The sequence below is a fragment of the Mastomys coucha genome, unplaced genomic scaffold (assembly GCF_008632895.1).
Source record: "Mastomys coucha isolate ucsf_1 unplaced genomic scaffold, UCSF_Mcou_1 pScaffold22, whole genome shotgun sequence".
NCBI lineage: Eukaryota > Metazoa > Chordata > Mammalia > Rodentia > Muridae > Mastomys > Mastomys coucha.
In genome coordinates this window covers 101,065,434-101,091,636 of record NW_022196905.1, presented here as the reverse complement: position 1 = coordinate 101,091,636, position 26,203 = coordinate 101,065,434, and the positions used below count along the sequence as shown (strand labels likewise).

At 37.4% G+C, this 26,203-nt stretch overlaps 1 protein-coding gene across 10 annotated transcripts in view; it reads right to left on the bottom strand.

Annotated features, from left to right (window-relative positions):
- Ccdc18 (coiled-coil domain containing 18) overlaps nt 1-26,203 on the bottom strand; it is a 120,667-nt gene that overhangs the window by 8,504 nt on the left and 85,960 nt on the right. For 6 of the 10 annotated variants that reach the window (XM_031337226.1, XM_031337229.1, XM_031337228.1 and 3 more), the window contains 6 exons: nt 24,106-24,205; nt 23,334-23,450; nt 19,817-19,960; nt 14,566-14,769; nt 9,952-10,089; nt 3,064-3,264 (listed from right to left, as the gene is read on the bottom strand). In XM_031337226.1, coding sequence (XP_031193086.1) covers nt 3,064-3,264; nt 9,952-10,089; nt 14,566-14,769; nt 19,817-19,960; nt 23,334-23,450; nt 24,106-24,205 — 904 coding nt within the window. Of the gene's footprint in view, nt 1-3,063; nt 3,265-4,076; nt 4,469-9,951; nt 10,090-14,565; nt 14,770-19,816; nt 19,961-23,333; nt 23,451-24,105; nt 24,206-25,960; nt 26,013-26,203 lie in introns of those variants that run through there. The other 4 variants (XM_031337227.1, XM_031337233.1, XM_031337231.1 and 1 more) reach the window with 4 other exon arrangements.

Here is a 26,203-nt window from a genome sequence, read left to right as displayed (position 1 = left end):
GTGTGTGTGTGTGTGTGTGTGTGTGCACACATAGATATAAACATATATATTGGTTTGACTTGACCAGGGGTTCAACCTAGGGTCTCATACATGCTGGTCATCACTGACCCCAAGAAGTAGAAACCTCAAGTAGTAGGAATATTATGTTAATAAAAGGAATAATAGTAAGTTCTTTTTTTTTTTTTTCATAAGTCTAGGCACTTCCTCTTTTATTCAGATTGGACAAGGCAACCCAGGAGGAAAGGATCCCAAAGGCAGGTAAGAGTCAGAGACAGCCCCTGCCCCTACTGTTGGGAGTTCCTCAAGAAGACCAAGCTACACAACTATTAGATATGTGTAGAGGGCCTAGGTGAGTCTCATACAGGCTCCCTGGTTGGTGGTTCAGTCTCTGTGAGCCTCTGTGAGCTCCTGTGAGCCCAGGTTAGTTGATCTGTGGGTTTTCTTTTAGTGTCCTTGACTCTTCTGGCTCCTACAATCATTCCTCTCCCTTTCCACAGGATTCTCCAAGCTCCTCTTAGTGTTTTACTGATTTCAAGCTGTACTCTAGAGCAAGAGTAATAAAAACTGTATTGTATTCATATACGAACAGACAGGTTGATTGGTGGAATCAAACAAAGCCCCTGAAGTAAATCCACACAGCTTGGACACTTGATTTTTCACAAGAAGCCAAAATTATACAATAGAAAAAAGAAAGCATCTTTAACAAATGATGCTGATGTAGGCATGTAGAAGAATGCAAATAATTATACATTTAACACCCTGAATAAGTGGATCAAAAATCTCAACATAAAGCCAGACACACTCAACCTCATAGAAGAGAAAGTGAGGAATAGTCTTGAACTCATAGGTACAGGAGACAAGCTCCTGAATAGAACACAAATAGCCCAGGCACTAAGATCAACAGCCAATAAATAGGACTCATAAATAAAAGCATCTGTAAGATAAAGGACACTGTTAATTGGACAAAGTGCCGTCTTTGGAATGGGAAAGTATTTTTACCACCTCCACAACTGATTGAGGACTAATATCCAAAATATATAAAGAACTCAAGAAATTAGATAGCAAAAACAACCAAATAATCTAATTATAAATGGAGTACAGACCTAAACAGAGAATTATCAATAAAAGAATCTCAAATGGCTGAGAAACACTTAAAGAAATGTTCAAGGCCATTAGCTATCAGAGATGATATACAAATCAAAACAACTCCAAGACTCCATCTTACACCTGTCAGAATGGCAAAGATAAACACACAAGTGGCAGCTAAAAGAAATGTAAGATACTATATCTACACAATGGACTATTATTCAGCGCAAAAATCAATGGCATCATGAAATTTGCAGGCAAGTGGATGGAATTAGGAAAGTTCATCCTAAACAAGGTAACCTAAACCCAGAAAGAGAAAACAGTATGAACTCACTTATAAGTGGATTATTAACCTTAAAGTAAAGGATAACCATGCTGCAGTCCACACAGGCAGAGAGGCTGAGTAACAAGGAGGGCTCAAGGAGGGAGGCTGAGAGGGAGAATGCATGAATGTCACTGTAAAGGGGAAATAGAATAGACATTTCAGGTGGCTGGGGTTGGAGGGGTCTGGATCGGAGGATGGGGATGGGAACAGAAGGGATCAGGTGGGAAAGGAAGGAGGGAGAGAGTACTGGGAGAGTCAACTGGAATCAGGAGAGGAAGCATTTCTGGGACAAACTAGAAACCTAGGGCAATGGAAACTCCCAGAAATCTATATGGGTGACGCTAGCTAAGACTCCTAGCAATGGGGAGATATGGAGCCTGAACTGGCCAGATCCTATAACTAGGCAAGACTTCCAATGGAAGGACTGGGATACCAATCCAGCCATAAAACCTCTGATCTACAATTTGTTCTGCCTACAAGATGTGCTGGGGTAAATGTGGCAAGAACATGTGGAAGTGGACAACTGGTTCATCTTGAGATCATGCCATGAGAGGGAGCCCAACCCTGACTCTACTTGGAAGGCCAGGGCCTAGGAGCTGGATAGCCCAGAGACCTAGGATAGAACCAATAATCACTGGCAAAAAAAAAAAAAAAAAAAAAAAAAAAAAAAAAGTCAATGAAATGATTCCTACCGATATTCTGCTATATTCATGGATTGTTGCCTAGCCTAATGGTCATCAGAGACCTCATCCAGCATCTGATGGAAACAGATGCAGAGATGAAGCATTACTGCAAATGAAGCATTACTTATTAAAGTAAGTAAACATAAAAGTAATAAAGTTATTTTATTACTTATAATAATAAGTAATAAAACCCCACAGCCAAACTCTAGTATGTTCATTTTTAACACACATACACAAACACAGTGGTTACCTAAATATTCTATTAATACAAAAGACTTAATGCAGAGCATCCTGTATGTTAAACACAAACTCAGCCACTAACCAATATTACCAGCTCCTATGTATAATTTTAGATTATGTCTATTCACATGAATATCAAAGTAAACTATTGCTGAAAAAGAATGAGTTACTAAGTTAAGCACAAAATTGGAAATATGGAGAAGGTATTAGTTGATTTTATTTATTTTTCAATGACTTCTATCTTGCTACCACTGTGTTATTCTTTTCAAAGGTGTTCACTGAAAACTTTACCTTATATATTAGCAGTTGTAAATGAGGATTTATGCATCCATACTGTTAATTTCAAACTCCACATAAACTGCTACAGTTAAAACAGATGAACATACAGCCTAAGCCATTTAAAAACCATATACATTTAAATCTAGTTTAAAAAAAGTTCTCAATATAATCTTATATTTTTACCTCATAATTTTCAAAGTAGCTTTATTGAAAACACTTCAACTTTTTTTTAAGGCACATCAGGTATAATACCCAAGAGTAAATATTATAAATAGAAGAATTTATATTCAGACATAAAAATTATTTTGTAGTAATGATATATAAACTGTCTCATGTTTTTTCTAAAAAAAGATGCATCTTATTTCAAGTCAACAATCTGTTATGAAGACCTCTATAAATGAGAAAAATAATTTTTCACAAACTTGTTTTATTACTTTTATATTTACTTACTTTAATAAGTAATGCTTCATTTGCAGCTTCAATGACTTCATTCCTGTCTTGAACTTGTTGATGCAAATTACTCACAGTATCCTGAGCTTCTTCTAATTCTTGTTTTGCTTTCTCTAGTTGTTCATTTAGTTGTTGAACAGAAGTCTTTTGAGAGTCAGCAGAAATCTTCCACTTTGTATGGTTCTCTTGATGTGAAATCATCTTTATAATCCCAAAATTATATATATTAAAAAAAAAAACAGGATGGAGTTATTCTAATACCTGCTACTATTATTTTTCCTTAAAAGACACTAAATGTACAGTTATAAACATCTGATTTCACACTAAATAAAGAAAGGAACACATGCTTACATTCACATATAGTTAGCTATACATCATACTTGGATTCAGATTTATATAAAAAGAAATTTTTGAGACAACTTGAAAAATATGAGAAATGACTATACATGTAATATAAAGAAAATATTCTCATAGTTGGGTTTGGTGGTACATGTCTTGAATCCCGGCACTCCAGGGGCAGAGGCAGGTGGATTTTTTCAACTTTCAGAACAGCCTGGTCTACAGAGTGAGTTCCAGGACAGTCAGGGCTCTGTCTCAAAAATTAAAAAAACAGGGCTGGAGAGATGGCTCCGTGGTTAAGAGCACTGACTGCTCTTCCTAGAGGTCCTGAGTTCAATTCCCAGCAACTACATGGTGGCACACAGCCATCTGTAATGGGATCCAATGCCCTCTTCTGGTGTATCTGAAGACAGCTACAGTGTACTTACATATAATAAATAAATAAATAAGTAAATAAATCTAAAAAAAAAGAAACTGTAAAAATAAATAAATAAAAATAAAAAAACAAACCCAAATAAACAACAACAACAACAAAACAAAAAAACAAAAACCAAAAGCATAAAAAAAGAAAAGAAAGAAAATAGAGATGGGGGACATCTCTGGCATCAGGTCACAATGTTGGTGGTGTTGAGCATCAGGGAAAAAATTAAAAATTGATAATGTTGAGAGTGCCACCCAGGCCTTGTATTGTGGGTTGGAGACACCACTACAATGAACAAATATGTGATAGAGAGGTAGGAAAGATAGAAAATCTGAGCAGTGTGTGCTGTGGAGAGAGGCAGAGCTGGGGAACTGGAGACAGTGATGGCAGTGACAAGATGAAAGGCTGAGGTCAATGTGCTGTCATTGCTCAGTAGGGCCCACAGAATTGCATACAACAGCCTTGAGCTCATGCAGATGCAGACTCAGCCCCAAACCTGCCTCCTAGTCGGGGAATCCCCCAGACTCTGGGCAATGAGATGAGTAAAGATTCACTTTCTGGACTGGATCTCTTTGAAGGATCATCATGGTCTGTGATGACACTGGAGGCCATGTTGGTATCTGTGGGCCATGCTGCTGTCCCAGTCTACAATGAAACCAAGATTTAAATGGACACATGTAGTCTGTGCCACTGACAGATGTCTTAGTGATGTCCTTTGGCTTTGCTGCTCGGGTGGGAGTGGGGGTGACGTGAGTGGGTGTACATCCTGAAGTAATGGTATGTGTCACCTCCTAAGGCCATATTGAGGTCCACAATCTATGAAGCTGTTAAGGTCATGACTGGGTCAGTGGTCCTGATACATCCAGGGGCCATGTTGATGTCTGCAGCCTATGCTAGCACCACAGTCCATGTGGATGCCCATGTGGGCTGCCACTAAAGCCATGTTGATGTTTGTGGGTACAGGGGAGCTGATCCTGGAATTCTCTAACTCATAACACAGTTAGGTTAGACAGTGGAGTAAGCACAGGAAAGCTGACCCTACTCCAGGGTGCAGGCTATAGTGTGGGCACAGGAAAACTAGCCCTGCCCCTCTTCAGCCATATCACGGCTCTCCTCAGTTGATGGCTGCTGGCATGGATACAGCCAGAGAAAGACTCATCATCCCTTTATGGGCTGGCCATTAGGAATTTAACCATGCCTGCAAATTTCATGATGTCATTTTTATAACAGCTGAGTTATACTTAACTGTGTAAATATATCACATTTTCTTTATCCATTATTTGGTTGACTGATATATAGGTTCTTTCTAGTTTCTGGCTATTACAACTAAAGTTGCTATGAACATAAATGAGCAAGTGTCCTTTGGGTGTATGTCTAGGAGTGGTATAGCTGGGTCTTGAGGTAGTTTTCCAATCTTCTGAGAAACTGGCCACACTGCTCCGAAGTGGCTATACAAGTTTGCACTCGCAACAGGAAAGGAGGAGTATTCCCCTTGCTCTGTATTCTGATCTTCAAGGAGCAGAAAGAGACTATGATATGCTGGCCAGGCTTGAACATCTGAGACCTCAAAATCCAACAAGGCTATACCTCCTAATAGTGCTACTCCCTATTGGTCAATGGGGGCCTTTTGTTTGGTTTGGGTTTGTTTGTTTTTTGTGACAGGGTTTCTCTGTGTAGCTTTGGCTGACCTAACTCACTTTGTAGACTAGGCTAGGGAAGCCATTTTTATTCAATCCACCACAGAGGGCATCCAACACCCTCTTTTGGCATACTCAGGCACTGTACACATGTGTGACACAGACATTCAGGCAAAACACCCACATACATAAAATTAAAATAAAAACTGGAAATTCCTTTTTAAATTGTATCTATAATGCTATATGTTCTTGTTTGATTTATACATTTACTTATTTTTAGGTTTTTTAAAAGACATGGTCTCATATAATCCAATCTGGCCTTAAGACCTTGCTATGTAGCCAAGGATGACCTTGAACCTCTGTTTTTCTCAAATGTTGAGATTACAGGCATGTGCAAGAGTGCCTGGCTCAGTCCCCTTGTAGTGAACCCCAAATTATTAATGTTAGCTCCCTGTGGTTAAGACCTTACCTAAGAAACTCCAGTGTTGTGTATAGACAGTGTATCCCTGCAGAAGCTATAGAAGTGTATCCCTTGCCTCCTGCCTGAGGCAAGCAAAATATGCAGGCAGCTGGTCTCCACTCAGGGCTCCCTTCCCCCTCTCTGGCAGCTCCAAGAGAACCCAGACTAGTGTTAGAATGGCACTACCCATAACCCCCCCCTTAATGAAAACATCTCCTGGAACCAAGTGGAACCAAGTGCTAATCAAGAGACATCCTCCCAGTCTCCCTGTTGCCAGGGCCAGCTGGCACTCTCTGATAAGCAGCCGAACTCTCCAGGTGCCTTTCCTTAAGGTCTTAAAGAAATATATAGAAAATGTGGTACATCTACACAATGGAGTACTACTCAGCTATTAAAAACAATGAATTTATGAAATTCTTAGGTAAATGGCTAGATCTGGAGAATATCATCCGGAGTGAGGTAACCCAATCACAAAAGAACACACATACATGGTATGCATTCTCTGATAAGTGGATACTAGCCCAGAAGATCAGAATACACAAAGTACAAACCACAAACCACAAGAAACTCAAGAAGAATGAAGACCAAAGTATGGATACTTCAGTCCTTCTTAGAAGGGAGAACAAAATACCCATGGAAGGAGATATAGAGACAAACTATGGAGCAGAGACTAAAGGACAATCCAGAGACTGCTCCACCTGGGAATCCTTCCCATATTCAATCATCAAATCTAGACACTATTGTGGATGCCAGCAAGTGCTGGATGACAGGAGCTTGATATAGCTGTCCTCTGAGAGGCTCTGACAGTACCCGACTAATACAGAAGTAGAGGCTCACAGCCATCCATTGGACTGAGTACAGGGTCCCCAATGAAGGAGCTAGAGAAAGGACCCAAGGAGCTGAAGGGTTTACAGTCCCTTAGGACGAACAACAATATGAACTAACTAGTACCCTCAGAGCTCCCAGGGACTAAACTCCAACCAAAGAGTACACATGGTGGGACTGATGGCTCCAGCAGCATGAGTATAGCAGAGGATGGCCAAGTCAGTCATCAATGGGAGAAGAGGCCCTTGGCCCTATGAAGGTTCTGTGCCCTAGTATAGGGGAATGCCAGGGCCAGGAAGTGGGAGAGGGTAGGTTGGTGAGCAGGGGGAGGTGGGAGGGAACAGGGGTTTGTTTTAGTTTTTGTTATTTTATTTTATTTTATTTCTTTTTTCTTTGGAGGGGAACCTGGGAAAGGAGATGTTGTAAATAAAGAAAACATCTAATAAAAAGTCAAAAAAAATTAATAAACTCAAAGATCAGAGCCCCCTGTCCTCATTTAAATCATAGAAGAAGTAATCAGACGTCACAGACAGTTATGGGCGGCCATAAAATTAGCTCCTGATAACCCCAAAACAGATAACCCATTAATCCCCCACCAGCTTCAGTTCTGCCCTAACACTTCCCTCACTCTGAAGCATCCTAAGAATTCCCAATTTTGTATATAAACCCATGTTCTTTTCTGGGTTTGAGGTCACATGCGGGCACTTGCTCTCAATGAGTGCAAAGTGTGTGATCCGAGTCTCGACTCAAATAAAGGCTCTTTTGTAAGTTACAGCAGACTTTGTAATTCTTGGGCTTGGTTGGGTTTTCCCGTGGACTCTGGGCACAACATCCTCATTGTATAAAGAAACAACACACACTTTAAAAATAAATCTTTGTTAGCAATCAAAAGGAAAAATGTTTTAGATAAGTTATATATTTTTGTCATACTTAAAATTCCTTATTTCTGGGGGCTGGCGAGATGGCTCAGCAGGTAAGAGCACTGACTACTCTTCCAAAGGTCCTGAGTTCAGATCCCAGCAACCACACGGTGGCTCACAACCACTCTTAATGAGATCGGACGCCCTCTTCTGGTGAGTCTGAAGACAGCTACAGTGAATTACTGGCAGAGCAAGCAGGGCCAGAGCGAGCGGGGCCAGAGCGAGCGGGGTGGCAGAGGTCCTGAGTTCAACAGCAGCCACACAAATGATGGCTAGCGGCCATCTGTACAACTACAGTATACTCATACACATAAAATAAATAAAATAAATCTTTACAGAAAAAATTTCCCATTTGCTGGGCAGTTGTGGCACATGCCTTTAATCCCAGCACTTGAGTGGCAGAGGCAGCCAGATTTCTGAGTTCAAGGCCAGCCTGGTCTACAGAGTGAGTTCTAGGATAGCCAGGGCTATACAGAGAAACCTTGTCTCAGAAAACTAAAAAAAAAAAAAAAAAAAATCCCATTTACTAAAAACATTAAAGCTTATTTTAAAAATATTTATTTTATTTTAACTGTGTGCCTGCGTGGGTGTGGGTGTGAGTGTGGGTGTATAGATATGCTAGAGCTAGAGTTATAGGTAGCTGTCAATCACTGATAATAGGTGCTTGGAATCAAACCTGGGTCCTTTGGAAGATCAATTATATTCTTAATTGCTAAGTCATCTTTCCAACCTTAAAGGTTATTTTATTTTTTAAGTTATGTGTGTATTTTGCTGCATGTGTGCCTGGTACCCATGGAGGTCAGCAGAGGATATCATGTCTCCTCAGAACTGATGTTATTATAGTCAGTGGTGAGCTGCTATTATGTGGGTGCTGGGAAATGAACCTGAATCCTCTATAAGAACATCATTCTAGCTGAGCTCCAGCTTCTAGAACCATTTAAAAAACTTATGAACTATCTGTTTATAATTAATTTTAGGTAATTTATAAATTAATAGCTTAAATTGGGTAACTATAGACAACAGATTAGAAAATATGAACAGTTAATGGCAAATACTTGAGATGGACTAATAGTTGTCCTTAAAGATTACAAAATTTATAAGAGGTGGATTCAGCTTGAAAATGGGTTTCATTTTGCAGACACTATGTTTTTAAAGAGATCTGAATCTAAATGTATTTAACTAAGACATAGTTACAAGTCCCATTTCCTCATCCGCAGTGCCTCATAAATTGTTAATAAACTCTCAATAAGAGTTTAATACAAAAGTAGGAATAGTAGCACACATCTTTAATCCCAGCACTTAGGAGGCAGAGTCAAATGGATCTCTATTGAGTTTGAGGCCTGCCTGGTCTACATAGAGAATTCCACAAAAGTCAGAGCTACATAGTGAGACAATGTTCCAAGGGGGAAAAAGGTATAATGCAAATGCCCTTTTAGCCTTCGTTTTACAGAAAAAAAAAATGTTTTCTTAGCATCAAACTCAATATTATTTAGAACAATGGGTAATATTTTCAAATGTTTTAAAAGAAAGAAAAATATTCTATTTAGTAGTACTGTTCATTTTAATAAAGGTTCAGAATATATTGATGAAATGGCTCTAGTGTTGTTTCTCTATCAGAACAGATGTTAGAAATTACCATGTACTGTACTATATATATTTTCACATCACATAAAGTGGTTTATGCCTATAATAAGTATTTCTAATTTGTTTTTCACAAGTTCTACAATCAATTATAATGAGTCAGGCTCTAATCTCAGAACTTCACACATAGTAATTAATTGATTTCTTATGAACAGTCCTAAGAGATAACTCTTATCATTATATACATCTTGGAGAGGTTAAATAACTTATTCAATTATTCAGTTATGAAACAGAATTTAGATTCAGGACACCTGACTCAGGAACTAGTCCTTGTAATTCCAGAGCACAGCAGCCTTTGCAAGTGCCAGGACATTAAGGTAGGGAATGTATGAGCTTCAAATGAAGATCACAGTGTGTTACATTACACAAATGAAGCTTAAAATGTGTTACATTACACAAATGAAGATCACAATGTGTTACATTATATTACACAAATGAAGATCACAATGTATTACATTACATTACAGCTGCATTCAAGATTACAAGGAGCACTTCAGAAACTAGACTCATGTTTCCATCCTAGTGAAGATCACAATGTATTACATTACATTACAGCTGCATTCAAGATTATAATGAGCACTTCAGAAACTACACTCATGCTTTCATCCTAGTGAGGCTACTGACACAAATTTAATTTTTCTTTACCTCCATATGATAAGCTTCTTTCAGAGATTCTACTTCAGAGGATAATCTCTTGATTTCTGCTTGCATTCTTGCTTCTAAATGAGCTTCACGCACTTGAGAAGCCCCTAGTTCTTCAGCCAAACGATTTCCATGAGCTTCCTTAAAAATGACACATTAAATAAAAGTAATATAGGTAGCTTATTTGGTTTATCATAGCTAAATCAGCTCAGTGCCTTAATGGAAGCAAGCTAGTCTTTATGTAAAAACACATGCTTATTATACTGTATGCTTTTGAATATAGACATTTCAGAGATGTCCAAAAAAGGTACATTATATTCTACATAAGTTGATGAGCCAATCCTTTCTTGAAACAAAAAACCATAAAATGCTGAACTTTGGCAAATAGTTATCTCCACTTTGACAGATAAGATCCTGCTCTCAGGTGTGTCTGTACATTTTTTTTCCTCACCATATAAATTATTTGCTTTTACAAGAATGATTTGTATTTTTTTAAATCTGTAGTAGTGTTCTGTTCTAAATGAACATACATACATACATACATACATACATAAATACATACTTACATACACACACACACACACATACACATATGTACAATTTGTGTGCCTGGTACGCTAAAACAGAGTGTTGGATCCCCTGGAAGCAAAGCTACAGATATTTGTTAGACAGACAGTTGTTAGCCAACAAGTAGATGCTGGGAATTAGAGCCAGGACCTCTAAAGAGCAGCCAAGTAGGTAGTGCTCTTAACTGCTGAGCCATATCTCCAGCCTGTTTTGTATTTTTATTCAAACCTACTTATGTTAGTCAATGCAAGTTGTGGCTGTGATCTTAATTACAAAACTTTACTACATGTAGTAGTCTCCCCTTGAGAAAATACGTTTGTTCTCTGTTGTTTTACTTTCTATAGTTTCAGCAATCTGCAGTCAACCACAGTCCAAAGATAATAAATGTGAAATTACAGAAATAAACAATTCATAGGTTTAAAATTGTAGGCTATTATGAGCAGCATGATGAAATCTTGTGTCTCTTGCTCATTGCACCATGGCATGAATCATGCTTGTCCAGTATAGCTCCTCTCATAATAACTATGTTCCAGGAGCCCTCTTTTGACTTAATAAAGGCCCAGAAATGCCTATCTCAAAGAGTACATACAGTGTATGTGTGTAGAGCTCAGCATACATCTACTAAATGTCTTTGAAATGTACATTTCTCATGGATAAGAATGAGAATGAAATATGGATGAAAATATTTGGGGGGAGGGGGTGTCAAGACAGGGTTTCTCTGTGTATCCCTGGCTGTCCTGGAACTCACTCCATAGACCAGACTAGCCTCGAACTCAGAAATCTGCCTGCCTCTGCCTCCCAAGTGCTGGGATTAAAGGCGTGCACCACCACTACCTGGGGGATGGAAATATTTTACAGTAAGAAATAGGTTAAAAGTTTTGAAACAACTCAACAAGAGTCATAAGCATCTGCTACCCAATCAGAACCAGTCAAAACTAATAAAAACTACATGGGAAGTGACACATACATTGCCCCAACAATAACAATAAGGCCAGATTCTATTATTTTAATTCTCCCTTTAATTGAAAAAGACTAAAATAACTAGAGGATGGACTATGAGTATTGTGTTACAGCTAAATCCTGTGAACAAGTATATTACATGGTATTAAAGATGGTGACAAATGTATTTCCAGTTGTACAAAGGAGAACTTTATGATTTTACACATTGTTATTACCTGCTTATCATTTTCATGTGGACATAAGGAGATACAAGTATACGTAAAATTGACAAGAGATGGATTCTGATTATTATTATCAATGTCAATTTATGATCTAAAAGGAAATACTATGGTCCAGGCATAGTGGTACATGCTTAAATCCCAGGAGATGAAAGGTAAGCAGATTATTAGTTCAAATGTTCTATGTACAGAACAAGTTTTAGGTAAAGAAAAACTAAGGAACTGGAAAAGTGTTACACATCCTTTTATTCAGCATTCAAAAGACAGCATTATGCAGATTTCTGTGTTCAAGGTTAATCTACTGAGCAAATTCCAGGACAGCCAAGCTTAGGCAATGAAGTTGTTGATAAATAGACAGCTGATGAGAGTGTAATGGAAGGGGCCATCCATGTTCCAGCCCCACAAAACAGCAGAACTCATCAGTTTTGTCCATGTGGTTCTGTCTTTAGAGGCAAGTATAGAAGGGGTTACTGAGAAAACTGATGCTGCTTAGCTGAAGGTAGGAAATTAGAGGTATAAAGAAGGGACCAGTATCACTGAAATCTCCTCAGAGGACAAAGAAGCTGTGTTCCAGAGATAGCCAAGGTTGTACCTTGTGGAACAGCTGGATTTGGTCATGTGTAAGATTCACCCAGGTGGTACTGGTTTTAAAGGCATGAAGCTGTCATACACAGCAGCTAAGTCTCGACAGCATGATGGGAACATATGAGAGGAAAGCACTGAAGCCTAGTAACAATAGAAGGAGGCCATCTATTGAACATGTCAATCACATGGGATGAATAGCAAGAAAAGCAGCAGCAGTTTTCTGGAATAGACCAGATTCTAGAGTGCTATAGAGGCAAGAGCTGGAGAAGTGACCCAATCTCTTTTGAGGAGTGCAAAATAATCATGTGTGGATCCTAGATGTTAGCATTCTGTCTCAGTTCCACCCCACACTTATCTGGCAACAGCCAGGTAAGCCTGGCCCAATAAACAAGAGGCTGCTTGCCCCTTCTCTCTGTTACTCTTGCTTCCCAGTTGCTTCTCTCTTGCCCCCTTGGGCTCTTCAGTTCCCCTTTCCCATCCCGCTTCTCATCAAGTGGGCATGGCCAGCCTCTACTTCTCTATTTTCTCCCTCTTTCTGCCTTTCTCTGCCTCTAATACTCTCTTATCTCCCCTTCTGATGGCCTAAATAACTCTATTCTGTACTGTAAAGAAAAAGAAAGTAAGTGATCTTAGTTTATTAAATAAAAGCAATTATTCTAAACCCAGGCATTATCAACAAAGAACACAAATGAGATAAAAGTAGACATTTTTCCTTTTTTTAGGTAAACATCCCAATATCTGTTATATTGCTAGTAAATTTTCCTTATATTCTTAACTGCTCTAATAATCTAGAAATATGAATAAAAATTCAGCTAAGCCTAACAAAAACTAGAGGTAAAACTGTTTTTACTATATGATGAATTAAGTGCACAAGAAAGCAGAAAAATAACAAGAACTACCAGAATAAAAATAAATATGTTTCTCAAGGTCTAAGTAATTAAAAGCAAATCAATCTAAATTCTTTTTAAACAAGTTGCTAAATATATTTCCGAGAAAATTCACTTTTTATTAGTACTCTTGATTTTTAATAGTAATTTGCCATCACATAGCCTCTGAAGTGAAGTTTTTATAAAAGTTAGAAATTTTGACAGTTTTTAATTTAGAAGATAGCTCAAACACTTGAATATCTAAAGTGCTACATAACTCAATTTATTGAAAACTAGTGTGGCTAGAGTTCATTTTTGAAGGGTTTTTATTATAAAATATTATATTATAAATAATTTAAAACCTAAGGACAATATTATTAACTTATTTAAAAAATTGTAGCAATATGTATATAACATAAAAATGACTATTTTTAAATTAGTCCACAATTTAGCCTCAAACTAGAGCTTCCCCTTCTTTAGCTGACTGTGTGCTAGGACTACAAATGTAGACTACCACCCTGGTTCTACTATTTTAAGCATTTCTAAGTGGCAGTCTGGTGACATGAAATCCATCATGATATATCTTCACAGCCACTGAGATGTATCTGAGACTGCTGTAGTGGGAACTAGAAAACATTCTTCATGGAAAAGTTAATCATGATGGTTTACTACAGAGTAATTAATTATATAAAATATATACTTCTATTTTATTGCCATTGTGGTATTTCTCTTAGTTTGGGTTTTATTGCTGTGAAGAAACACCATGATAAGGCAACTCTTATAAAGGACAACATTTTATTGGGGCTGGCTTACAGTTTCAGAGGGTTAATTTATTGTCATCATAGCACGAAGCGTGACTGTGTAGGCATGATGGTAGAGAAGGGCCCGAGAGTTAGTTCTACATCTTGATCAAAGGCCAGGAGAAGACTGACCTCCAGGCAGCTAGGAGGAGGTTCAAAAAGCCCATGACCACAGTGACACACTTCCTCCAATGACACCACCTCCTATTAGTATCACTAGCTGGCCCAAGCATCGAACCATCACGGTAATGTTAAAGTACAAAATTATGAAAAGTCTTTGAATTACTAAAATGTTGAAATAATTTATATATAAAACATTTCTATCATGTGTTAATTGTGTCAAACCCACCCAACACTAATTATATTCTCTTAATTCTACTTTTCCTTCCCCAGGCACCCCCTTCTTCCCTACTCATCTCTTTTTGCTCCAAGATTTCACATATTAAAATAAACATGTGATAATTAAAAAAAATACATCCACACTATAGTACAACACAGTACAAAATAAAAAGATTAAGTACTGGTGGTTTAGTGATGAGCACTATTATCTGTCTTCTTTTAAAAAAGAAATTAAACTTTTAAAATTCTTCAGTAATATAAAATCATTTAGAATAGTTTTACCTTCTCTTTAGAGAGTTGCTTTATATCCTCCAGTTCACCAGCAAGCCTTTCTATTTCTCTCTGTGCTTGGACTTCTTGGCGACGAGCCTCTACCAGTTCTGAATGAGTGTTCTGCATTTGCTCCTGGGTTAGCCTCAATTCTTGCCCCAAATCAATGACCTCCTTGTACTGGGTGGCAATGTATTCTTCCTGTTCTTTCATAACCTGAAAAGCACAAGACATTTGTGGGTTTCAAAATGAAATTTATAGTTATAAAATATATACTTATGATTTACTTCTTTGTTTTCATAAGAGAATTCTCCTAAAATACCTTTGTAAAATCTACAATAAAATGAGCATGCACCACCATAAGTTAATGTAGGGAGAGGTGCTGATTCCCTAGTTGGTTCTTGATTGTGTCAAAAAAGAAGGCCTGGAGCCAACTGCTGGACACAAGAATCAGGTGGGACTTCTGGGTCCCAGGAGAAGGAAAACGAGACCTAGGGAAAGAACAAGTCATTCCGGCCAGGCTTTGGAAGGAGAAGCACAAAGCAACCATGTAAGATCTTGGGAAGCTCCACTGGTGACTGCCATAGGCTAGCTGATACGGCTAGGGCAGGGATTCTGCGCCCAGCAATTGTGCTATCTGGCAAGTTCTAAAATAATAAAGCTGTCTGAGTGTTTTTCATCTGAGGAGCAAAGGTGGGCAGAGAAAGAGAGAAACTGGGGAGGTACTTGGTGGCTTGATGAAGCTGGGAGGAACCAAAGAAAAGCTGAGAGGGGGCCTGTGGAGAATGGACAGCAGCTATGGCTTTCCAGGGTTGGGGGGTGGTTGCGATTGATCCTGATCTAAGCAGGATGGAGCTAAGGGAACGGGGAGAGGTCAGAGTGCAGGCGGAGCCCCTAGGAAGGAGGTAGCATGTTTTTTAAAAATTACACACAATAAGTTAATATTTTAAAAAGCCTTAATCACAATAAAATGACAAATCTCTAACAAAGTGGGAAGGTTTTTAGTCTAGGGATTAAATCCAGAGCCTCAACATGATGAGCAAGTGGTCTGCCACTCAGACACACCCCGCAACTGCTTTTTAAAAACTGTATTCGAGGTTAAAGCACTCCCTGGAGGCAGGCCCCAAAAAAAAAAACCAAGAACTAATAAAAAAAAAAAATCATCGAAATCCTGATTAGAGTAGCTATTGTTTTCACTGCAAGGAACAGCAGGCATCATTTTATTTGTACTGGAAATTTCACCATTTTCAAGTGTAGAACTTCAGAGGCATTTAACATGCTCATGTTAGTATACAACCAGCATCTAGTTTCAGTATTTCCTTCAACCAGAAAGAAAACTTGTTCCCACCAAGCAGTAGGTCTATCTACCTTTGCTCTTCCCCAGGCCCCTGGTAACTTGTAAGCTGATTTCTATCTATGGATTTGCCTGTTCTGGGCAGTTCAGCTGGCTAGTTAGTATTAAACATCAACTTGACACAGCCTAAAATCACCTGGGAAGAGTCTCAATTAAGGAATTATCTAGTTGTTGGTTGACGTAGGGAGACCCAGCCTATTCTGGGCAGCACCACTCCCTAGGCAGGAAGAAGCAGGCAGGTAGCATAGATGCATTCACTTCTGCTCTTCAACTGTGGCTGTGCTGTGACTGACTGCTTAAGTTCCTGTCTTATTTCCCCAAAATGATGAAATAGTTTGGAATTTGTGAGCCAAACAAACCCTTTCCTCCATTAAGTTGGTTTTTTTTCAGAGTATTTTATCACAGAAATGAAATTACAATATGCAATCATACAGTATGTGGCTTCTTATGTCTAGCTTTCTTTAGTTAATATATTGTAACATGTAGTGGTACCCCTCCCCCATGGTTGAATAATGTTGCGTTACATGGATATTATATTTTCTTGATTAATTCATCTGTCAGCTTTTCCATTTACCTATTACTAACAGTGTTTTTATCAGTCATTTGGTGTCAATAAAATGTTTTTAACTTTTTCTGTGCCATTCAAAAAAATAAATAAATAAAAACTGTATTCGAGAGACAGTTCCCCAGATTGGTCTCAAGCTGTAGTCTTCCCGTCTCAGCATTCTGATTAGTTAGAACAAGCATGTATGCCCACTGCAAGAACTTCATTCACTCAATTATCTTAGTTGGGGATCTTGCCCAGGCTACTTTAAAAAACATAGAGTAGTCTGGGCTAACCTTTGAGATTCTTCTTTCTGAGCCTCCAGATTAGAGATATATGTTACCAGGCTGGAGAGATGGCTCAGTAGTTAACAGCATTGACTGCTCTTCCAGAGGTCCGGAGTTCAGTTCCCAGCAACCACATGGTGGCTCACAACCATCTGTAATGGGATCTGATGCCCTCTTCTGGTGTGTCTGAAGACAGTTACAGTGTGCTCATATACATAAAATAAATACATCTTTAAAAAAATGAGAGAGAGAGAGGAGAGAGAGAGAGAGAGATGTTACCACTCCCAGCTTAGAAACTCTTACTGAAATATTCTGCATGACCTAGCATTGCCAAAAGTCTGGGTTCTCTCCTCGACACAACATTAAAACAAGCACAGTAGAGTACACAATGCAATCCCAGGATTTAGGGGAAGGAGGAGTCGGGAAGAGAGTTTTGGGTTTTTTTTAAGATTTATTTATATGAGTACACTGTAGCTGTCCTCAGACACACCAGAAATGTACATCAGATCCCATTACAGATGGTTGTAAGCCACCATGTGGTTGCTGGGAATTGAACTCAGGATCTCTGAAAGAGCAATCAGTGTTCTTAACCGCTGAGCCATCTCTCTAGCCCCCAGGAAGAGAGTTTTAAGGTCATCTTTTACTACACAGGGAATTCAAATCTAGTCTGGGCTATGTAAGGACTTGACAAAAAACTAACAACCAAAAAACAAAACAAAACAAAACAACAACAAAAACCAACAAGTGAATCCTTGAGAATCCTGAGAAATGACCTCTTGAAGAATCACACCCAAGATTGTTTTCAGGCTTTACATACATGAGTGCATACTTCTAAGATAGATAGATAGATAGATAGATAGATAGATAGATAGATAGATAGATAGATAGATAGATAGGTGATAGACAGATGATAAACAAGCAGATGGTAAATAGATAGAGAGACAGATGATAGGTAGACAGACAGATAGACAGATAAATATTGGCATGAAATATAGAATTAAAATTCACTATTATTGGGCTGCCAAGATGGCTCAGGGGGTAAGAGCACTGACTGCTCTTTCAAAGGTCCTGAGTTCAAATCCCAGCAACCAGATGGTAGCTCACAATCACCCATAATGAGATCTGACGCCCTCTTCTGGTATGTGTGAAGTCAGCTACAGTGTACTTATGTACAATAATAAATAAACCTTTGGGCCAGAGCAAGCAGGAATTGAGTAAGCAGAATTGACCAGAGCGAGCAGAGGTCCTAAAAATTCAATTCCCAACAACCACATGAAGGCTCACAACCATCTGTACAGCTAAAGTGTACTCACACACATAAAATAAATAAATAAATCTTTAAAAAAAATCCCTATTATCTACACAGCTGGGTTCTGAATTCTCTATGAAGGTGAAATTTGTCACTCCAGCTATTATTCTCTCTAAAATATTATTAAATTAATCATTTATATTCTTAGTAAAGGACAGGCTAAGCATTTCTTATCTGAAAATCTAAAGCCTGAAATACTTAAAAGAAAAAAAAAAACTCAAGAAACAATTTTGTGAGTTTTAATTTGACAGAGGTAGAAAATTCCACACTGTAAAACTTATTTTAAAAAAATAGTCTATACAGTCGGTGGTGGTGTACACCTTTAATCCCAGCACTTAGGAGGCAGAGGCAGGTGGATTTCTGAGTTCAAGGCCAGCCTGGTCTACAGAGTGAGTTCCAGGACAGCCAGGGCTATAGAGAGAAACCTTGTCTCGAAAAACCAAAAAAAAAAGGAGAAGTGGCTCAGCAGTTAAGAGCACTGACTGCTCTCCGGAAGGTCCTGAGTTCAAATCCCAGCAACCACATGGTGGCTCACAACCATCCATAATGAGATCTGACGCCCTCTTCTGGTGCTGTCTGAAGACAGCTACAGTGTACTTACATATAATAAATCTTTAAAAAAAAAAAACTTTGTACTTATTTATAAAAAAAAAAAACACAATGTCAAGAATGTCATCACTTTACTATTAGTAATAAAGGTAAAAATTCATAAAATTAAAAACAAAACAAAACAAAACAAAAGTCTATAAATTACCTTTAGATGAGATACATAAAACAGGAATTCATTCAGAAACTCAAAATACTAGCTAAAAAGCTTTTGGATAACCAACTTGTACTACTTCTTAGGAAAAAAAAAACAATGCAAAGTCAGTTAGCTAATTCAGCACAACAAGGCAGGTTAGAGGTAATGGCATTTGACTTCAAGGACGAAAAGGGAAAAAGCCAGTACTAATTACTAGGGCCCTGGTATTGGGCATGGCGACCCAGGATGTAAATGAGTATAATTACCTTTGCAAACAGTTTTAGGCATTCACTATTAGGGAACTAACAAGACAGGGGCATTAGACATCTCCACCTTACTATTTTCCAAACTTGCTCTTAAACACTCTGCTTGAGTTATGCTTATAATTAACACAATAAATCCTAACTTATGCTTACTATATGATAATAGACAGTTCTGGGTGTTCAGAAAACAGGGAAGAGACAAAAGTGTCTCTAAATTCTATAGAAAGAGACATAATCAATCAAATCTAATAATTACTGTGAAATTACAACAACTGAGTTTTTAATAATGAAAAAGTTTTGTCTATTAGAGCTCATAGAAACAAATTCACATTTTAAAAAGACCAGGGTGTTGAATAGATTCAACAATCAATATAGATGAAACAAATATAAAGTCATCAAATCACTATGTTCCTCTGGTAACACAGTGCACTTAGTTGAAATAATATTATTACCATTTTTCATCTTCTACGTGAAGTTCCTCAAGTTCCTTTAACTTGTTAGTTCTGTTTATCAATCCTACTGCATAGCGTATTTATATTGAATAAGTATTCAACTGATACAAAAGCATATACTGTGGATTTATTATGTCCTTGCCAATATCAAAGCCAGAAAAATCAAAAACTTTTAAAGATCAAAAGAATAACATCTGACACAAATAATTAGTTTTAAAATAGTTAGAGCACAGTTTCTATATTTTAAAACCAAGGTGTTGAAAGCATATTCATTGCATTATTTTTCCCTTATGTGGAAAATACTTTACTTACACTTTCCATTTCTTTCATCCTTTGTTGGGTTCTTTCAATTTCCTTTTTCAGTTGTGATATCTCCTGTTCATTTTGGAGCATTATAAACTCCTTTTCTCGAAGCTGTTCTTTGGCATGTTGCAACTTTTCATTTAAACTTTCTACCTGAATTTCAAACAGATGACCATTATTTACACAACTAAGAAAATATAATTTACTCATAGTTGTAGTCTAAATTAAATTTTAAACACTTATGTCTAAAGTATATAAAAGTAGGCAGAACATAGCTATAATCCCAGCATTTTAGAGGTCGAGGCAGAAGGTAAGGAGCTCAAAGCCAGGTTAAACTATACAGTAAGACCCTGTCACAAAAATAACAACAACAACAAAAGGCTAAAATTAAAATAGAAAAATACTTATTTTTCTGGGTCTAGAGAGATGGCTTAGTGGTTAAAGAACTTACTGCTTTTGCCAGGGACCTGGGTTCAGTTCCCAGCACCCATGCAGCATCTCACAAATGTATGTAACTCCAGTTGTAGAGGATTTGGTGCCCTCTTCTGGCCTCTGGAGGATACATGATGCACAAACATACATGCAAGCAAAACACCCACTCACATAAAATAAAACTAAATGTCTAGTTTAAACTGTACTTTTTTAGCTGGGTGTGATGGTCTACACCTTTAATCCCAGCACTTGGGAGGCAGACTAAAATAGATGTATGCGGTCTGCCAAGCAAGTTCCAGAAGCCAAGGATATACAGAGAAATCCTGTCTCAAAACACCAAAAAAGGTATTTTTTAAGGCAAGCATAATTTATGAGTATACAAATTATACTTAATAAGATGATTGTATATTTTATGCACACTTAAAATCCACTAAAAAAAAAAAAAAAAAAAAAAAAGCCAGGCAATGGTGGCAGACGCCTTTAATGCCAGCACTTGGGAGGCAGAGGCAGGCGGATTTCTGAGTTCGAGGCCAGCCTGGTATACAGAGTGAGTTACAAAACATCCAGGGCTACACAGAGAAACTCTGCCTCGAAAAACAAAATAAACAAACCCCACTAAAAGATGAAAATCTAAATCACAATTCTTCCTTTAGTTAGCATACAAAATATCAGGCCCATGTGTCATTTTAATAGACACAGTCTTGCACTTTGCTAATTCATATCCAGTCTGAACCACCTTCTCTTAATATCTTTGTCACTCTAGTTTGGCTACTTTCTATCCTAAATTTTGTCTTTAGATTTATTCTATATGTATGAGTATTTGGCAGCCTGTATTTATGTATGCCACCTGCATGCCAGGTGCCCACAGAGGTCAGATCCTCTGAAACTGGTATTAAGTATGGTTGTAAGTCACCCTGTGGAGCTGAGAACCAATCCTGGCTCCTCTGCAAGAACAGCGAGTGCACTTATCCACTGAACCATCTCTCCAGTGTCATAGTTCCTCTTTGAAATGATTCCTTCTATAGGAGCAAACAAGCAATACTTGCTTTTCTGTTTGTGGCTTATTTCCCTTTACATAATGATTTTCATCCATTTTCCTATAGGTGACCATAGAATAAAAAAATAAAAAAACAAAAACAAAAACAAAAAAGACAAAAATCATGTAGAGTAAGCCATGAAGTTAAAAACTGAGCAAAGATAGAAATAATAACTAAGTTAAATAAGGGAAATGAAGAGGAACAGGGAGAAAAGAAAAGGCTATCTTAAATGAAAAAACATTTGAAACAGATGAGAAGAGCGAGAGATAAAAATTCTAATCATATAGCAAAAATGCAAACAAAATTAGATTAGAGGATAATCTAATGTGAAAATCTAAAAGCTGTATGAGCTGAGTTTTCTTTTACAATAAGATAAACATAGTGTTAAAAGTATAATTTAAAAAAGAAGGGGTAGGGGAGCACAGGTGCAGAAAAGAAAGGCGTAGAAAAGCTGTTTTTTGTTTTTAGAGCCTTAGCCTGTCTTGGATTCACTCTGTAAACCAGGCTGACCTTGAACTCACAGAGATCCACTTGCCCCTTGCCTCCTGAGTGCTGTGATCAAAAGCATTCACCACCACACCCAGCCTAGAAAAGCATTTTTAATTAAATAAAATGTAAGTATTGGAATAGTTTCTTTTCGGGTCCTCTAGTATTGAAGTCTACAAGGTGGGAAGTTACTCAGCTGAAGTTTGAATCTCTTATTTTCTGTACTATTGAAGCTGATTCTTGGGACCAGGGGTTGTATAATAAGGCTCCATTTACTCTAGAGATTTCCTCTTTTTGTATACCAAAAGTCACTTCTGGCTATACTTAGTCTTATAGCTTATAGACCAGGCAGGGTCACAGACTCCAAAGACTTCCCTCTTTGTAGTGGAATGGCTACTATTTTTTCTGAAAGCATTTGACTAGTCCAAGTTTCAAACCCTGCTCAACATTAAACACCCAACCTCCCCCACCCCCCCGCAAGAGGAAGGATTCTCTGGAAACTGAGTGCACCCACAGGACCTAAACTTCAGTTCTTGCTAGTAGAAAACCACATGGCAAAAATGCAGTCCCTAGACTTAGGGCCAACTGCTAAATGCAGGCATGGAGTTATCACTCTCTTCAGTTACTCTAGGTGTTGGAGTCTGCACCTCACCAGAGAAAGCAGGAAAAAGTACTACACTCATAGTCTAAGCCTTGAACCACCTAAGCTTCTCAGTATGTCCATGTCTTATCCTCTTCCTGTTCATATTGCCTAATGCAGCTGTTTTCCACTCAGAGACTGTCCACAATGACAGAGACTAGCTTGTCATTGTTCCTTGTTTTCAGGCCCAGAGTACCTCAGTTCAAATGATAGCCCTCCTCAGCAGATGGCATCTAGCTATAGCCCTCTTGTTTCTTTCCAGGGCCAGACTTGTCACAGTCAGAAATTAAATACTCCAACTGCATTTAAGGCTTATAAGAATGGTAGGCTACAACCACCATTCTCTTTTTTTATTGGCATTCCTTGGTTTATTTTGTGAATAAGCCTCTGATACTGCCTCCCATCTGCAAATGTTTCAATTACTATTTATACATGAAGTAAACAAATATAACACAGCTTTATAATTTTAAAGGTAAAATTTATGTAAGATAAAAAAATATAGAGAATACAAAGTTTCCTTCCCACATGATTTTTTTAGACAACTAGGTTCTAAAATTATTTGTAAATCCTCCCAGAAATATTTTATAACTATTCAAACATACACATAAGTATGATAAGTATATTAGATACACTGATACAAGAAATTACAATCAAAATAACATTGAGGAAAAAGTAAGTATTAAGTAGAATGGATAAAGTATGCAGTGTTCCCATCACATGCATTCTATAAACACACCATAGCCTTCACATAGCAATGCACAACTAAAAACTCCTGAGGAGAGACAGGAGGATCCCTGAGCACAGGAATTCAAGGCCAACTTGGCTAGCACAGCAACATGTATCCTCACAAACAAAAACAAAAGCATTGTGTGGGGGTGTCGTAGTCACAGAGTTATTTTTTAAACAAAATATAAAATTTTAAAATAATTACCTGTTTGTTGCACTCTTTAAGTTCTAATTCTGATTTTTCCAGGGTACCCTCTAATTTGATTATTTTTTGCTCCATTTCTCCTCTATGTTCACGAATGGTCATATCCAAATGTGTAACCTAAATACAAAAGTAATATCAAGCTGGTTGCTCAATTTCATTGTAATGGAAACACTTGTGTGGTTAGAATATATATTTACTACAGAAATCAATAAGTGATAAGCTTATTCCAAATGAAGTATTTTTCAAGTAGAGACTTGAATTCCCATACGTTATACATTATATGTTATAGAAACTTAACATGCAAAATAAAATAAAATGATTCAGATGTCAATTTATATTAGAATTAAAATTGCTAAATAATTCCTCATTCCTCCAACATTTAGCTCACACACAATAATGTGTTCAATCCCATGTTCTTTTGATATACAACAAAAAATATAAAGGGTTGTAAGTGAACCCTTACTCTCCAAAGGTACTTACTGGTTGAGCTGAGTTATAGTTTAATCGTAAAAAATTTACCTCCCTATTCAATTCCCAGTAAGACAATCAAGTCTTTCAGCCAAGTGTCTATATTCCCATCACTTGGAACTCTGAGGCAAGAGAATTATAAACTCATGGCAAAACTGGTCAAACAGCAATTTGCCTTAAAAAAAAAACTGTTATATTTCTAATCTTAAATATTTACATCCAGAAAAAAAATGGCAGTTTTTAAACCCCTTCATAATTATCCCATGACAGAAAATTTGCATAAATATAATTAAGGAAGAACAACCTGAGCTGCTCTTTGCTTTAGCTCCCAATTTCTCTCCTTAAGTGCCTGATCCATTTCAATAAGTTCTTGTTTTTTGTCTTCAATCTCCATCTTACATTCTCTAAAGTTTGTCAAAAGAAAAAGATCAAAGTAGATAATATGAATACTATAACTTCTTAAAGATAAAGAAATTATTGTTATTGTTTCCCATAATTAAAAGCAAAAGAATGTATGTAGTTAATTCAGATTGAAAGTGTTTAAACCAAAGGAATGATGTATAAGGAAAATGACTGACCACGAAAGTTAACTCACACAGAGATGGGTTCCCTGGAACAATTTGGCTAGTTTACTCAGGACTAGGGCTACAGAGGTTTTTATCTTAACATGTAAGGTGCAGAGAAACTGAGGAAGACACGAACATCACTCTCTGACCACACAGACCATGTGCTCCCACATATAGGAGAATGCATACATAGACATCACACACACACACACACACACACACACACACACACACACACACACCCCTCAAAGCAAAACAAAGCAAGAACAGTATGAAATGACGCCAAGAATATAGAAACCTGATCATACAGGGTTAGTATTCTAGAAGCTTGGAATTTTAAAAAACCGTAGTCTGTGAGAAAACACATAAAATATTATCCTTTTGGACATTTTAAGGTGCATAATTCAACGGAATTAACTACATTCACAGTGTTATGTATTATCACCATTATCTGCTCCCAATACTGTTTTACAAAGGTAAATCCCATATCCTTCAGGGATTATTTTTCTGTTATCCCTTCCCTTAGTTCCTGGCAAACACCAATCTTTGCTACTAGACTTGATCAGTTCTAGAAACTGTTCTTATAAAAAGAATAATACCACATGTGCTTGGCTTCTCTGACTTAACATAATGCTTTTATGGTTCATCTACTTTGTAGCATGGATTATCACTATTTTATTCCTTTTCTGCTGAAACAATACTCCTTGCATAGATACACCATATTTTCTTTACCCATTCATCAAAAAATTGCCACATTTTTGGCTACTGTGAAGAGAGATGCTATAAATACTTGTGTATAATTCTTGTTCAAAGGATCATTCTCAATGCTTTTAGATATATGAGTAGGAAAATTATTATACTAAATGATAATTTTGTGTTTAAGTTATCAAGAAATTACAATTATTTCCCATAGTGGCTATCATTATTTTGGTTTTCTACTAGCAATAAATGGGAATTTTATTTCTCTACATACTTCCTAATACTTGGTATTTCTGTTTTTTTGGGTCTTTTGGGGGGGGTTTGGTTTTTTTTGTTTTGTTTTGTTTTGGTAAGGACCAATCTACTTAGTAATGAAGATGTATCTCTATGTTTCATTTCCAAAGGAATTAAGATTTTACTGGGAATGCTTTAGGAAGCCATTAAAAATCAATATGATCTAATTTATGTTTATAAGCAGAAACATAATAAATTCTATGGAAAATGGATTAGTAATGAAAACAAGAACATAAGGAGCCCATTATAAAGACCTAGCCATACACCTGAAAGAAACAATAATGGTCTGTGCAGAGTAGTAACGTAAAGTCAATGGATTTTATAATATATTTTAGAAATAAGGTTGACAAGACCTGATAATAAAATGGTAAATAAAGAAAAGGATAAGTCTACAGATTCCTGGTTTGAGCAATTATATTAGAAAGATGAGCAAGGCAGCATTATAAGAAAATAAATGAGTGTTTTGAGATGCCTCTTAAAATATCCATTATAGAAGGCTGGTTATAGAAAGATGGTTCAGCAGCTAACACACTTGATGCCAAGACTGACAACCTGAGCTTAATCCCTGAGAACAATACAGCAAAAGAAAAGAATGCTTACAATTTGTCCTTTAATCTCAACATGTGCATCATGACACATGTCACACCTCCACCTAGGTGCACACAAAATAAATGAGTAAAAATTTAGTAAGATCCAGCTTAGTTGCGGACTTCCCCAGCCTTCCCTTCCTGCCCAACTCCACTGATACCTAGGTAGGCAACTGTCATGATCCTCCTTACTCTCTACTGCAGTCTCTCCATTCTCACCTTCAGCCTGTAGCAGCCTGCTTCTCCCTTCTAGACA